At 38.5% G+C, this 14,564-nt stretch overlaps 1 protein-coding gene across 1 annotated transcript in view; it reads right to left on the reverse strand.

Annotated features, from left to right (window-relative positions):
- The window catches only part of LOC135404391 (ras GTPase-activating protein 1-like), a 125,196-nt gene that overhangs the window by 37,606 nt on the left and 73,026 nt on the right, over positions 1–14,564 (reverse strand). Inside the window, exons 13-19 of the mRNA XM_064639122.1 lie at positions 13,088–13,165; positions 10,458–10,615; positions 10,097–10,173; positions 6,100–6,272; positions 5,788–5,947; positions 5,475–5,617; positions 4,622–4,737 (exon numbers count right to left, since the gene is read on the reverse strand). Coding sequence (XP_064495192.1) covers positions 4,622–4,737; positions 5,475–5,617; positions 5,788–5,947; positions 6,100–6,272; positions 10,097–10,173; positions 10,458–10,615; positions 13,088–13,165 — 905 coding nt within the window. The remainder of the gene's footprint in view (positions 1–4,621; positions 4,738–5,474; positions 5,618–5,787; positions 5,948–6,099; positions 6,273–10,096; positions 10,174–10,457; positions 10,616–13,087; positions 13,166–14,564) is intronic.

The following is a 14,564-nucleotide window of genomic DNA, read 5'->3' on the forward strand; positions in this document are numbered from 1 at the left end:
AGCCAAAACATGGGTATGTTAACAACAGTGTTTTAGTCACAAATCTAAAACAGAGCACTGTACAGGCTCCTATGAAGAAACCAGCCAAATCCAGTACAAATCTCCATCCCTTTTTCCATACCATTTGCATCATATGCTTGGGTTCTACACTATCCAGTACATCCTCATTAACCACCACCCCTCCTTCCCATCCTTTAGTATACATACAGATATAATTCCCTTAGTCTTAGTCCACCCCCCACCCCTGCAAAGTGTCCATAAAATGTCCATTCAGTTCATTTGGGCTCCATCTGTTATGGTGGTCACTCAGAACAGGAGAGGTGGTGTGTTGTTTGGAGTTATTTGGCACCAAAGGCAGCTCATATTGTGTCCCTGCTGCACTTGCACTGCTTTTTGCAAAGCTCATCCACCACTAGTTTGGGTGGTCCCTGTTATATTACTACTTCTAACATACAACTCAAATCATGGGTTACAACAGTTTAATCACATATCCATTAAAATCTCCACCCCTGGTCCTTTTGGACCAGGCTATAGAGTTTTACATTGCAATGAACTCCATGCCTTGCCCCTGATCTAGCATGGATTCTCCATGGCCTGCAGTCCCTTAGGAAGCATACCTGTTCTAGCATAGACTTATCCACAGACCAGCCACTTCAGCTCATACTGGAGTTCCTCCATGTCCAGCACTCAACCGTGGAATGACTTCATTCAGGCCATGATAGTCCACTGTTAGTCTCTACCCTCCACCAGACTTTTACAGGCCATATGGATCTATTCAAGGGTGATTGAGTCTTGCTGATTACTCCTTGGCTCTCCAGTTGATGAATCAGCTTATGAAGGGGAACCAGGGAGTCTTGGTTGGTGCAATACTGCCACTAGTTTAATATCATGGTAGCAGTCTGCACCTGCTGCTCTTCAACACACAGCAAATCCACAGCAGAAGGTCCTACAATTGGCTGGGCAAGGTAGACAGCTGTTTAATCTTCTTTGCATCCATGGTAGCTACACCAAAGACCCACCAGTACCCTTTCAGATCCTTGAAATACCCTCTCCTGAAACAGTCACAAGGATACATCGAGTCTCCAGGTCAGTCACAACAGGATACTTCTGTCACTTATTCCCTGTGAGGCTCACCTCAGCCTCAAACACAAATTGTTGGGATCCCCTTGTCACTCTAGAAATCCAGATGGGTTCCATCCCCTTGGATCTTAATGGCATTAGGGTACATTGTGCACCCATGTCTACCAAAACCTTATACTCCTAATGGGTCTGATGTGCCAGGCCACTGTATCCACTCAGTCCAATAAAACCAGTTGACCCTTTCCTCTGCTTGACCTCTCTCTTTTTGCTTGGAGCATTCATTGTAGTCATTACCTAACTCCTGCAATTGCAAACCATTAGTCTCTTCATTAGGATCAGAAGGAGGATCAACTGTGTCTGGAGAATTGCTCAACAGCAACCAGAGCAGTAATCTTCTCTGGATGGAGCTTTTTTGGCTGCTGTTTTCCCTTGCAATTCATATATGTGGTCTATGTTTAAGGAAGGTGCAATGCTCCAGTTCCTCATGTCTTCCCTGTGGTTGCAGAGCTAGAACCACAGAGTGGCATATAGTGTGCACCCACAGTTCCCTTTCCCTTGAGCAGAGAAAGGCTGATTTCATACAGCACTCTTGATAGCTGAGACACCAGACTGTAGGGGTAAGGAGAAAGGGATATTGTCTTCAAGTTGCTGGAACTGTTGGGACAGTTTTTCCATTGCCCTGTAGGGTCAGGGAGGAAGAGAGATTCTCTTAAGAGCACCAGAGCTGGCAGACCAGTTTTTCCATGGTGTATACATGTCTGTCCATTATCACAAGGGTGCTGATGTACAACGTCGGTGCATTCCATATAAGCTTCCACCACATGGACCACAAATACAGGACTTCATCTGGATTTTTGGAGGCCTGGTTATTGTCCAGGTTGCTGTAGGTCACCACCACCACTAAATCCCTCAGACACTGAATACCTTCCTCAATCATGGTCCATTTGCCTCAGTAGTTTACAAGACTTTCCTTGAAGGAATACCTTGTCTTCACACTTGACAGGAGCCACTTCCAGAGGCTGTGGATCGCTGCCCATCTTTCTGTCCCTTTGTTGATTCCATGGTCCCTTGCTAGGGATCCTAGCTGCTGGTCTTCTCTACCTTCTATAGTTCCTGACTGTTGGTCCCAATATCCCAGCATTGGAGAAACTAGGTGATAATTTGCTCATCTGGCTGGTGACCATAATCTTTCCACATATCTCTCAGTTCACTCAAGGATAGAAACCAGGTGATTTCTGACTCGTTTATGATTTCAGTCTCTTCCCTCTCCTGTTCTTGTGACTACTCTGCTACAGAACAGGCTGCCTCTTCTGATTCTTCCTCCTGCTCTCCCCTCAGGAGGAGTTTCTTCCTCCCTTACTAAACAAGTGGATCTCTGCTTCCATTTTTTCTTGACTATACGAACAACTGTTAAAGTTGAGGGCTGAGTCTCTGGCTTAGCTACAGTGTCTGTATGTTTAAGATCCTGAGCCCTTCAAGTGCTGAACAGAGGTTCAGTAGGGGTAGAGCAGGCCCCAGCACAGTGCTAGAAGTTGTCTCTCTTATATAGACAAGGCATCATTTCATCAAGTGCTCTGTCACTTCAATATCATTCCACACCTGTTCAGGTTTCAAGTCCCACACCATTGGGGGAGGGGAACACTCTAGGTACCTGCCCAAGTTCTCCTATACACCTTGCCACCCATGACCCATATGCCTCAGAGCACATCCCTGTGTGGCATTTCAAACGACTACCCTTTTGAAAAGCCAGAATTATATTCACGACACATACCAATAGAAGCATTCTGGTTACGCAAGGATATCCCAGAAACCAAAGAGTCATTGTAACAAGGCAGAATACATCTACCACTGAGGAGAAGGTGGTGCCATTCTTCGTTTCCCCCACAAAATGGCTCTCAGAGAAGAGGAAAAAGGTGTAATTGTTAATTACCTCAGAGTTGGTTCCCAGAGTACTGGGACAACAGCAATGCATGGCACAAACACCAGATCAGGCTCAAGGACAGTGCTTTTACCATAGCTCTCCCAGACATAAATACAACAAAGTGATAAACAACACAGCAAACTTCAAAAGCTGACAGCAGCCATTAACAAGCACTAGAGTTTGAGGCAGAGCAAGAGATGGAGCATGTCATGGAGCAGACGATGTAACAAATAAACCAGTATCAAGAAAAACAAGTCAACATTGTGACCAGCAAGAGCAAGTAACAATTTGCCAAGCAATAACTAAACAGTTATAACAACTATAAATGTAGTCTAGCACACTCAGATCAAATCTGTTTTTATCTAGAACCTCTCAAGCCTCACATCAGGCTCCAGAAAGGATTGCCATGGGTTGACCTCAGGCAGCAACTAAGCCCCCCCCCCTCAAATTGCTTGTTCACTCCTCTTCAGCAGGACAGAGGAAAGAATCAGAAGGGCAAAAGCAAGAAAAACTCATAGGCCATCATAAAGCCAGTTGAATAGGTGAAGCTGTGCGCACAAGCAAAACAAAATAAGGAATGCATTCATGACTTCCCATCAGCAGGCAGATGTCCATACACTTCCAGGAAAGCAGGGCCTCATCATGCATAAAAGTTACTTGGGAAATATCTCTTTGGTGAGTTGGTGTTCAGCTGTCCTGCTTGCATGCCCTCCCTACTCACCTTTTTTTCAGAGGGGGAAGGAACAGCAGGCAGCAGCTGAGTGACAAAAAAAAGGAAACCTCTACACTGTGCAAATACTGTTCAACAGTAGCCAAAATACCAGCATGTTGACAGCGCTGTTTTAGTCACAAATCCAAAACACAGCACCATTCCAGTTACTATGAAGAAAATTAACTACATCCCAGATAAAACCAGTACATAATGCAAAATTCAGAATTGTTTACATTAAAAGCTAATGATAAAAAAGTGAAAGAAAACTGTTAGCACTACGCACTTTTTATTCATTGGTTTCAGTCTAAACAAGTTAACTTTTTTTAAAAAAGGAAAAGAATAACCTGTGCATCAATAGATAGAAGTAATCAAGGCAGGGTGTCATTCTACTGCCACCCATTTGTATTTTTAATGCTGTTAATAATTCCATCTCCTTTTCAGAGTAGGATGACTGGAAAGAATTGGTAACTAACTTAAATATATACAATTGTCTGCTAACTAGTACTGTCCTCTACCTCTTTGTGGAGACAATATATTGATATTTTATTTTTTTCCTTCTTTCCCTGACCCCTTGGAGTCTGTTTTGCCCATGACAGTAATCAGTGAAAGATCTCTCCCTGTCCTTATCTCAACCCATGAGCCTTTTGTTATGTTTTCTCTCCCCTGTGCAACTAAGGAAGGGGAATGATAGAGTGGCTTGGTGGGCACCTGACATCCAACCAAGGTCAACCCACCACATTTGCAAAAAGCACAATTCATTCAAATGTTTTGGGTTTTTTCTCTGTACATATAACAGCCCTTAAGAATTTAGTCTTAATACTGATTAGTATAAGATAAACCAGTAAGAATACCATGTAAACCACAAACAGGAATTTTCAAGTACAAATTTGAACAGAGTGCAAACTTACGGAGGCAGTATCTCTGCAGCCATGAATATTTTCTCCACCAATTCTGAAAGTATACTGAGTAGATGTGCCAAATTAGTGTTTACATCTTCGTTTTTTTCTAACTTTGAAGGATTTAACTAAAACCAAAAGGGAAAACGACTGAGTTTTGTCTCTTGAATAGAACTACATATATAATTTGATAATATTACACACTGGATACTATTTAAAAATAAATATTCTACTGCTGTACAAATCTCAGACTTGTATGAACTTACAAATCTGTTTCAAGGGCTAGCCAGGAAACTAATGTGAAAAAGCAATATTTTTAAGTTCTAGTGCACTGTGCTTTTAACAGCACAGACATTTAACACTATGCATAAGTACCCATCTTGTTCTAACTATGTATATTTTCATCTTTTAAACCAGTATTCTGAGGACACAGACCTCCCCTTTCCATATTTAAGTTCAAGTGAAACGGAAGTTAGGAGGGTTGTTTTAGAAATAAAGATAGGCTCTAACACAAGCAGTTAATGTAAAGGAGTTTTAAAATGAAACTAAGTTCAGACATTGACTTCTAGTATATCTGGAGCTCAAAAAAAGTTATTTAAGGTAGGCCATTCAGTAACTGCTACAACAGAACCTACAACTGCTAAAGAATAAATACATAATTTAAAGAGATTTGAGTTTAAAAACTTATTTAAAAGTGATGCTATGAACATTGTTTAAGCTAACATTTAAAAAAACCTCATAGTCAGTTTAGTTCCAGTATTGAAATTATTTCTGAAGGATTACTAAATGATTCTAAAGCAAACAACCAGTAGATCATCATTTCAACAAATCAAAATTTAAAAAAAATCATAGTTCAAGTTATCACCTCACAGGACTGCTTGCTCTCCATTATCTTTAATATACTGTCTTTTAGTGCATGGTGAACAAAACGTGTTGCTGTGGCTTTCATATATTGCTCCATAAGTGTACTTGCTAAAGTGGTGGCACGAAACAAAGTAGTAGCTTCATCTGAAAAAAATAAAGTGTAAAGTTGGAAAAATGAGACAACAAAAAGCAGAGGAAAAAATAAGCTGTGTTCACAGTTTGAAATATGTAATTAAGGGAGGAGACAGAAATGAAGACATGGGAGCCCTTCTTCCCCAGAGTCTCAGTTAATGTTAGTGTAATTAGTACAGTACCTTCCATGCTTATTTCCCTGTCATTTAGTGTTCGTAACAGTAGTGACTCAAGCTTTTCATGAAGAAAAATCTTCAATAAAATGCCAGCCAACAGTGTTCTATCCTGTCCACAAACATGTGATAAGGCATAGACTACATGCATCTCTTTCTGGAGAATGAGCTGAAAGAAAACCGGAACAATGTTCAGAAACTTGTGCTAACATAACAGTCACTACAAATACTACTTAGCAATGTCTGTTAGTGTTATTGAAATCTCTCAAACAACAGAGGAAGTGAATTTTGACAGAAAAACTGAGGAAACGAATTTAATACCTCTTTAAACTCACTGTACTCTTCTTCCGGCATGATCTTCTCCATAGAATACCTTGCTCGAACACGCAAAGATCCTGGCTCAATACCCTTCAATGGTATATGGGAACTGAGTTGAAACCACTCATCTGTTGCGTGTCCTTTCTGTAATCGGCTTAATTGGCAACGCATAAACACTTTAGGAAAAAAGCATTGTTAAGTAGGTTATCTCCAGCAAAACAGTGCTCGTATTGAATAAAAAAAGGTTATTTTCAGTACGTCACCTTGCTTCAGCAAAAGAATATTAATAAAAATTATCAAAATTTGTACCATCAAATATATGGACAGATTATCTCTTAGATGGTTTAACAGACTCCTGAAAACTGAAGCTGGCATATAAAGCATGATGTAAATAATGTATACCCAGTTTTCTTTTTAACACCTAAATAGGGGAAAAGCCCCTCTGCTCACCCAGCTACCTAGCACACCTAGGCAACAATCTTTTGAAGCCTTGGGCTCATACCTCTATCAGGTCTGCTCTTGAACCACTTTGTTACTATTTTTAGCATTTATTCTTAGTTTTACTACATCTTTCCCAAATGTTGTCAGATGTATTTTTTTAACACTTTGAAACTCCCAAGTTTAAGGATGTAACATTTTATGCAAAACATATAAAAATGCCTTCCCAGACAGCTTACTGCTCAAATAATAACAAGTCAACCACATACAACAAAATCATTAATTCACTTTTTTTGGTGGTGTTGGTATCTTAAAATTACTAAGCAATGATCTGCACTAGCCTATTCAATCATAACTGAAAGTCTGGTCTGACAGTTGACCAGTAAGCTGCAGCAGTCAGACCACTGACCATTTCAAAATTAGCACGTGCCCTCCTGAAATGACTGTCTGGAACTTCCAAGCTTCCTCTTTTTCTGCAACTCTTGATGAAATCTACTTTTAATCAAGTCCCTCACATTTAAACGAAACAACTCCCAAAACCAAAAAACCCCCACCCCTCCAAAAAATCAAAAGACTGTTTGGGTGAGACTTGGCTTTACTTCCCCAAACCCTTTGAGACCCCTTTTGGAAGGAGGGGGTGGACTTCCACTTGGAGGGAGTCCTGAAATGCAGAGAGGTCCTGGAGCTGGACCAGGACAGCCAGAAGGAATGCAAGGGAAAGTGACCTCCTTTTCCCCCTCTTCGCCATGCTGGCAGTTTGAGACGGAGCAAAGGAGCTCTGGTAGGACGCTTGGGGCAAAAACTGAACTGAAAGCCCTAAACGTTCTGACTCAGGAGGAACTTGAATCCCCTGAGGAAGGGACTTTCACAAAATGCCTTGCACTTCATGATATGACCGTGGTGAAGCAAGCTTGTCCCTGCTTTTGCAGCCCACGGAAGAGAGACCTTCGGCTGGAGCCGAAGGGTCGAGGGGTGAGAGGAAACCCCTGCATTGTAATGAACAGAGAGAGAGAGATTTTCCAGCTACAACTGAGTGAACCTGCTGCTTGGAAAAGATTGTGCTGCCCTGAAAGTGATTGTCTTCTTTTCTTTCTGAACTTTTATTTGGAGGGAAAGGAGGGATTTGATCTGTATATATATATATTGTTTTACCATAGGAGAGATAGTTAGAATTGTTGTATATAATGTATTATAGTATTTATTGTGTAGTAATAAATTGTAATGTAATTCCCTTCCCCCATACTGAGTTGTGTTATGTCTGAAAACCCTCTCACACTGAAACAAATTGTGGGAGGGGGGCTTGGAAATTGGAAATTGGATTTTTGGAGGTCTCAAACCATGACACTGTCCCTGCCTATGGCAGGGGGGTTGGAACTAGATGACCTTTAAGGTCCCTTCCAACCCAAGCCATTCTACAATTCTATTACATAACCAGGACAGCTGACACAAACTGACCAAAGGGATATCCCATAACACATGGTGTTGTGCTCAGCAATACTAAGAATACTAAGAAAAAGGAGGAAGGGGGCATTCATTATTAAGGCATTTGTCTTCCAAAGCAAGCACTATGCATACTGAAGCCCTACTTCCCAGGAAGTGGCTGGACATTGCTTGCTGATGGGAAGTAGAGAATAAATCTTCTTTTCCTTTGCTTCTGCATGCAGCCTTTGCTTTTCTTTGTTAAACTGCCTTTATCTTGACCCATGAGTTTTTCATCTTATTTTCTCCCCCTGTCCCATTGAGGAGGGGGAGTGAGAGAGCCGCTTGGTGGACACCTGGCAGCCAGTCAAGGTCAACTCACCACAAATACTGAAAAAATATAGCCCTCACGTTACTCCTACTTCAGAGAAATCCACATTTAATAACTGTGGCTAAAAAGGATAAATGTTCAGAGCTAACCAACCCGTTTTCTCGCTTTTGGAGGTTTAGGCAACATAGCACACAGGCAAGTTGGATAAGGTCTCCTTTAGCTCAGTTTTTCTCCTCATATACTTCAAATATTTAATAGGGATGGGGATGTAGGCAGAGATGTTTGTTAATTCAAGTTGATATGGTCTATTCCTTATCCCAAAATGAAAGGACTTTTAGGTTATGTTCTAAGAGTCTATCTAACCATGATCAAGAAACATTGCCAATCCTCTTGACCTAGATAAGAAAGGGATCTACAGCCTTCCACCAGTTGGATACATCTACAAGTAGCACAGTCTTCTTAATCTGCACAGAGAGAAGGAAACTACAAAAGCATTTTAAAAGAAGTTACCAAAGTATTCCATTCATGAATTATCCTTTGAAAGGGTCTTGTACTAACCAAAGTTTTGGCCCAAATAAAGAATTTTCTAGCTCAAATGCATAGAACCATGCAATAACACTGCAATTAGAAAGTCCTTCTGTCTGTCAAATGAAACACATCTTTTTTTCCTTCTGCTATGCAGAAAATTTTCTAGCTAGAGGAAAGGGCAACAGTTTTGAAATTGAATTAGGTCTGGCAAGAGCATTCAGTCTTTGAAGTAATTCTACTTTGGTCAAAATTTCCTTACAAATGTCTTCTCTGAGAGGGGAAAAAAAAAGAGAAAGAAATTGACACTGAGACAAAAAAACAGGCCAGTAACAAAATACATGCAAACCAAAACCAACAACAACAGATTATAAATACTGTGCTAGGCTTTGGGACAGGTCTGAACACAAAAGTACTTGGAACAACTCTTGGGTGAGAGGGTGTCTGCTCTGCAGGCAATAGAGGAGGCAAAGGGATGAAGTTACAAGACAGTTGTGGTGGGAAAGAAAATATCTTGAAAGCCAAAAAACCACATTGTGTGGCTCAGAATTCAAGTGTGGGTTTTTGGGGGAGGGTTTGTTTTGGTGAGCTGGGTTTTTTTTTTTGGAAGGGGGTTGTTCTTTTTTGAAAGCTGATAAGTCTTACCATCTTGCTAGCAGTTTTCTGGAATAGAAAAATAGAAACAAAACAGCTGAAGAAGCTGTGTACATAACAGGAGGAAAGTAAATTCCTGGGAACAGAGATAAGATAGAATAAGGGGAAGAACAGGATGCTACAAGGACTGAGGTAAATTTTGTTCTACAGACTGTCAAGTTGGAATTTTTTTATTTATTTTCAAGTGAGGAAAGTACTACCGTTCTTCCCTCTTTCTCACTGGAAGCAACAAAAAGGACAAAAGTAATTCCACACAGTTGGGCTTAAAGTAAAATAAAGAAATTAACTTAATGAAATATAACATTTTATGAAGGAGATTAATTCTGACAGCTGCTCTTTATTTTTTTTTTGTAAACATGGTCACTATAACACAATAGGTATACTGGAATACAGCTAGAAAAGCCATCGGATACATAGGATTGGATTACTGTGCATTTTACTACTAAAAGACATGCAGGTTCTTATTGTAAAAACATTAATGTAGAGTCAGTAATAGACATCTAAAACATACCAATACAGCTGTGTGACAGTCACAGAATATACTTAATTCTCTTGTGACAATGTTTGACAAGAGCAATGAAAACTGTATCCATTGTTGCAATATATATGCATCTTTCACATAAAAATACTTACATATATCTGGATCTTTACTTTTCTTTGTTTTGTTACTAAGACTTATCTCAAATCTATTAATATCAGATGAAAGATCACTGGGGGAAAAGACAAAAAGCCTCAATTAATACTATACTTGACCAATACTTAAATTTATTCAGAAGTTATTTCAATCCTGAGTTCTCATGACCAGCCAAAGACAATCATATTAACAAAGATACTTAGATGCATACATAAAATTCTATCCATGCATTTGTGGCTCCTATATAACCATGCATACAGTATTTTTAAAAAGCATATACAAAGCAGTACAGCGCAAAGAATCTTAAATGCAATGCAACTTTCAAGTGAAATTCACTAATTCAATAAGAGTAAGACTTACTCAAAGACAAATTCTTCTGACCATACAGGGTTCTGTCCTTCCCTGATATGTGTTTTTGCTACCTGGACACTGTTCAGGTAGATGTTACAATACGGATTAGTAAAATGTTTTACTGGGAGCGTATGAGCTTCTTCTACATGCAAAATAAGACTGCTGACCTAAAGAAAATACACAAAATTTATTTATTTATTTAAGAAAGAATGGAATTCTCCCCCTGTGAAGGCTTAACGTTAAGGTATAAATATTAAATACAAAATATAGTTTCCTAATAGAAAAAGCAGGGAACAGGAATAATGAAACAAGATTTTAAGAGGCACCAGGGACAAATTAAGAGCAACAACTTGAAAATAAACCTCCAGCATCATAGTTTTAACTTATTTTTTTACTTTCAAAACCATCACTTTGCAAGTACTAACTTTTCTATGCATAGGAAATTCTACTGAAGCCAAAGACTTGTATCTTATGTAAGAACCATGGACAAATCCAAACACAATGCTGTATTTTGTGCTTTCCTAACAGATTAGGCTCAATTGGAATTAGCAGTGTACCCTGGAAGGCAAGAGGGCAAACCACATCCTGGGGTGTGTCAAACAAAGCATAACCAGCTGGTTAAAAGAGACAATTATCACTCTGTATTTAGCATTGGGGTGGCCTCACCTTGAGTATTGTGTGCAGTTCTGGGCCCCACAATTTAAGAAGGATGTAAAGATCCTTGAATGTGCCCAGATGAGGGCAACAAAGCTGGTGAAAGGGCTGGAATGAATGTCCTATGAGGAGTGGCTGAGGACTCAATTTGTCTAGTTTGGAAGGAAGGAGGCTGAGGAGCAACCTCATTGCTCTCTACAGCTTCCAGAGGAGGGAAAGTGGAAAAGGAGATGCTGATCTCTTCCCCCAGGTATCCAGTGACAGGACATGTGGGAATGGTTCAAAGTTGTGCTAGGGCAGGTTCAGACTTGACATTAGGAAACATTTCTTTACTGAGAGGGTGGTCCAACACTGGGAACAGGTTTTTCCTAGAGAGGTGGTCAATGTCCCAAGCCTGTCAGTGTTCAAGAGGCATTTGGATGATGCCCTTAATACTATGCTTTAACTTTTGGTCAGCCCTGAATTGATCAGGGTGTTGGACTAGGTGATCATTTTAGGTCACTTTCAACTAAAATATTCTATTCTATTCTAAACAACACTAGATTGCATAAACCTCCCTTGTTTAACACACTAGACTGTTTTCTCCCTGTTATAAGGAAGATATTAGTCTGTACCATAGATTCTCAAAATAAGAGCACTTGGAAACTAAATTTCCAAAAACTGAGAAGTGAGCATTCTGAACTCATTTGCATTAAATACATTTTAAACAGTCTACTATTTCACAAACTTCTGAATTGCATGTAACTCATAGCTTAATCAAATATCTACTGATATCAACTGAAGTAAATTTAGTCAAATACAGGAAATATCATACTTGATCAGGTCAAAATTTCATTTAAATCCAAATATTCAGTACCAGAAATTTCAAAGGACAGTTTGAGAAACCCTGAAACTAATATAACTTCTGTAAGACAGTCATGGAAGTATGATTTTTGATCTTTATACACTTAATCTACCTTGATCATTCATGCTTTTTATACTTTTCACCTCTCTAAATAGCCCAATAATTCCCACACTTATTTACTTGGAAATTATTTTACTCATTCCAGTCTATAATGAAAATAATTTTCTCAAATTCTTTATACATTTGATATAAGATGATCAAAACTAACTGTATCCTAAATGAGAATACCATAAATATTAAATAGCATCTATCTTCTATACTATTCCTTCATGCACCCTAATATTTGCTTTGTGTTTGCAAGTACAGAATTATTTCAGATGATCACTCTGTAGGTGCTTCGCTTTTTTGGCTCCCAATTTCTTCTACCAGTTCATATATCAATTGACCTAATTTAGTTTAGTTCTTCAGAAGTATTCAATCACCTTTGATGTTGACCACAGAATAATTCTGCATTTCCTAAAAAAAAAATAATAAAATGTATTCCTTTTCCTATAGACTGGTAAAACAGCTACTTCTGACATTTACAGCATTCAAAGATACCAGGGATTCTTGATTCCTGTTTTTCTTCAATCATCACTTACATAGTCATTTATGAGTATCTGTCCTTTACCTCTGAAAGAAATTCTGGCCACAACAGTACTCTCAAGAAACCAAAAGAAATTACACCATAACCACAGTTCAGCATGTATTTGTCACTGAAAAATGAATAATATTAGTTATATTATTTTGGTTACATGTGATGTAAGTCTGTCTAATCTGCTGAATTGTAAGAGTTAAGACAATACATATGCTGAATTGTTGACACTTTTACTCAAATGTGATCAGAAATTAATACCTAGCAAAGCATCTGCCAATTGCCTAAAAACCATTTTGTTTTTTGTGTATATAGATATTATAATAGAGTGGAAGTCATTGCAGTTGCTTTAACAAAGGTACTGCATAACTCCAAGAAAAAGAAAGTACATGCAGGACTTACTATTGTTGAACGGAATGTTCTGAGATATATCATCATCATTTTGCAAAAAGGAGGCAACCTCTCCCCCTCTTCCCCCCACCCCCCTCCGTATCTATATAGCTTCACCTGACGTAGGCGTTTATTTGACATCCCTGGACTGTTTTTTCTTAAACTGCAAAACATCTGCAGAGCCTTCATCCAGTCCTAAGAGATAAAGGCACAAAATAGTGTAACAAAAAGTCAGATTCAGCTTAGTAGCGGTAGCAGTAGAACTGACATATCAAAAAGTATCTGAAGTTGTTTCTTAAGCTTAAAAAGAACCAACTTATATGAAACTCAAAGTATGAAAATTTGAGTAGTAAAGCAAAATTCATATAGTTCTCAGTAGAGCTAAATAGACATTTGCAAATCTGAAAGTTTCTCTTCTAGAAATATCAAGCATTACTAATGGATATACAGTGTGACCTTTATCAATTTTCCAGATTAGTCATACTTAAATAAAAAACAGTATATAAAATGAAGCAAGACTTGGATGCTTCTGAGAAAATAGACAAGTCAAACTTTTCTGATCATTCTCTCCTCTATTTTTATATGCAGCTGTATTTACTCCATATGCTTCAAACAAAAAACAAAGCAGCATTAACAGAAAAACACTGAAAAGTATAACCTTCACCCAAATTATATCTCCTCACAAATACATAAAGCAGAGTAGATACTTAGGAAGGTGGAAGATATGTTATAGCCACATTTCTCATGTTTTCACATCCCACCCCCTCAAATTTTGTAAGTTCTCATGAAGCACAAAATTTAGGCTTTGACTAATTCATGAAGATGTAGCTCAGAGATCTGCTACCTACTGTCAAAGTACAATTTAATTTTTAAAATACAGGTACATTCTATATTGCAGCTATTCTCAAGTAAACCACTTTGGGAGTAAAGTTTAAGCTTTCAATACCTTCCACAAAAGGAGAAACTGTCAACTATGCATCAAATTTTTATTAGCTTGCTTTCTTATTCAAATAAGAAAAAGCAAATAAAGAACCATAGAACTTACTAAACACTCTAAATTAATCTAAATATTTCCTAGATAGTCATCTTTATTCCCCCTCCTAACAGGAAAACCTATCCCCTTAAACCTCAAAGTTTACAGCAGCAAGTATGAACAATGCACCATAGTACACACAATGACACTAGCATATGAGGCTAACAATATATTACATTCACTTAATGGTTTGTACAAACCTCAGACAACGTGCAATCCATTGGAGAGCTGCTTTGATATTTACCACATTATATGAAAACCATCAAATTTTCCTTAGTATGCCAACAAAACTATTCTTCTGTGAAATGTTACAAAGTACAGACAGTTGTAACTTCTGAGAACAGAAGCATCAGTAAAACATCTGACACTGAACTAGAATCATTTTATAAAAGAAATCCCAGTATTCTGTATAAATGCAGTGAACATCTTAAGTGTTTAGCAAATCTTAATCAAAAGCAGATTAAACCAAATGTTCAGAAAACAGGACAGGATATTCTGCCTACTTCACATTCTTAAATAGAATCAAATACATTCTTAAATAAAATCAAATGCATAACTTAA

This window comes from Pseudopipra pipra, chromosome W (assembly GCF_036250125.1).
Source record: "Pseudopipra pipra isolate bDixPip1 chromosome W, bDixPip1.hap1, whole genome shotgun sequence".
Classification (NCBI taxonomy): domain Eukaryota; kingdom Metazoa; phylum Chordata; class Aves; order Passeriformes; family Pipridae; genus Pseudopipra; species Pseudopipra pipra.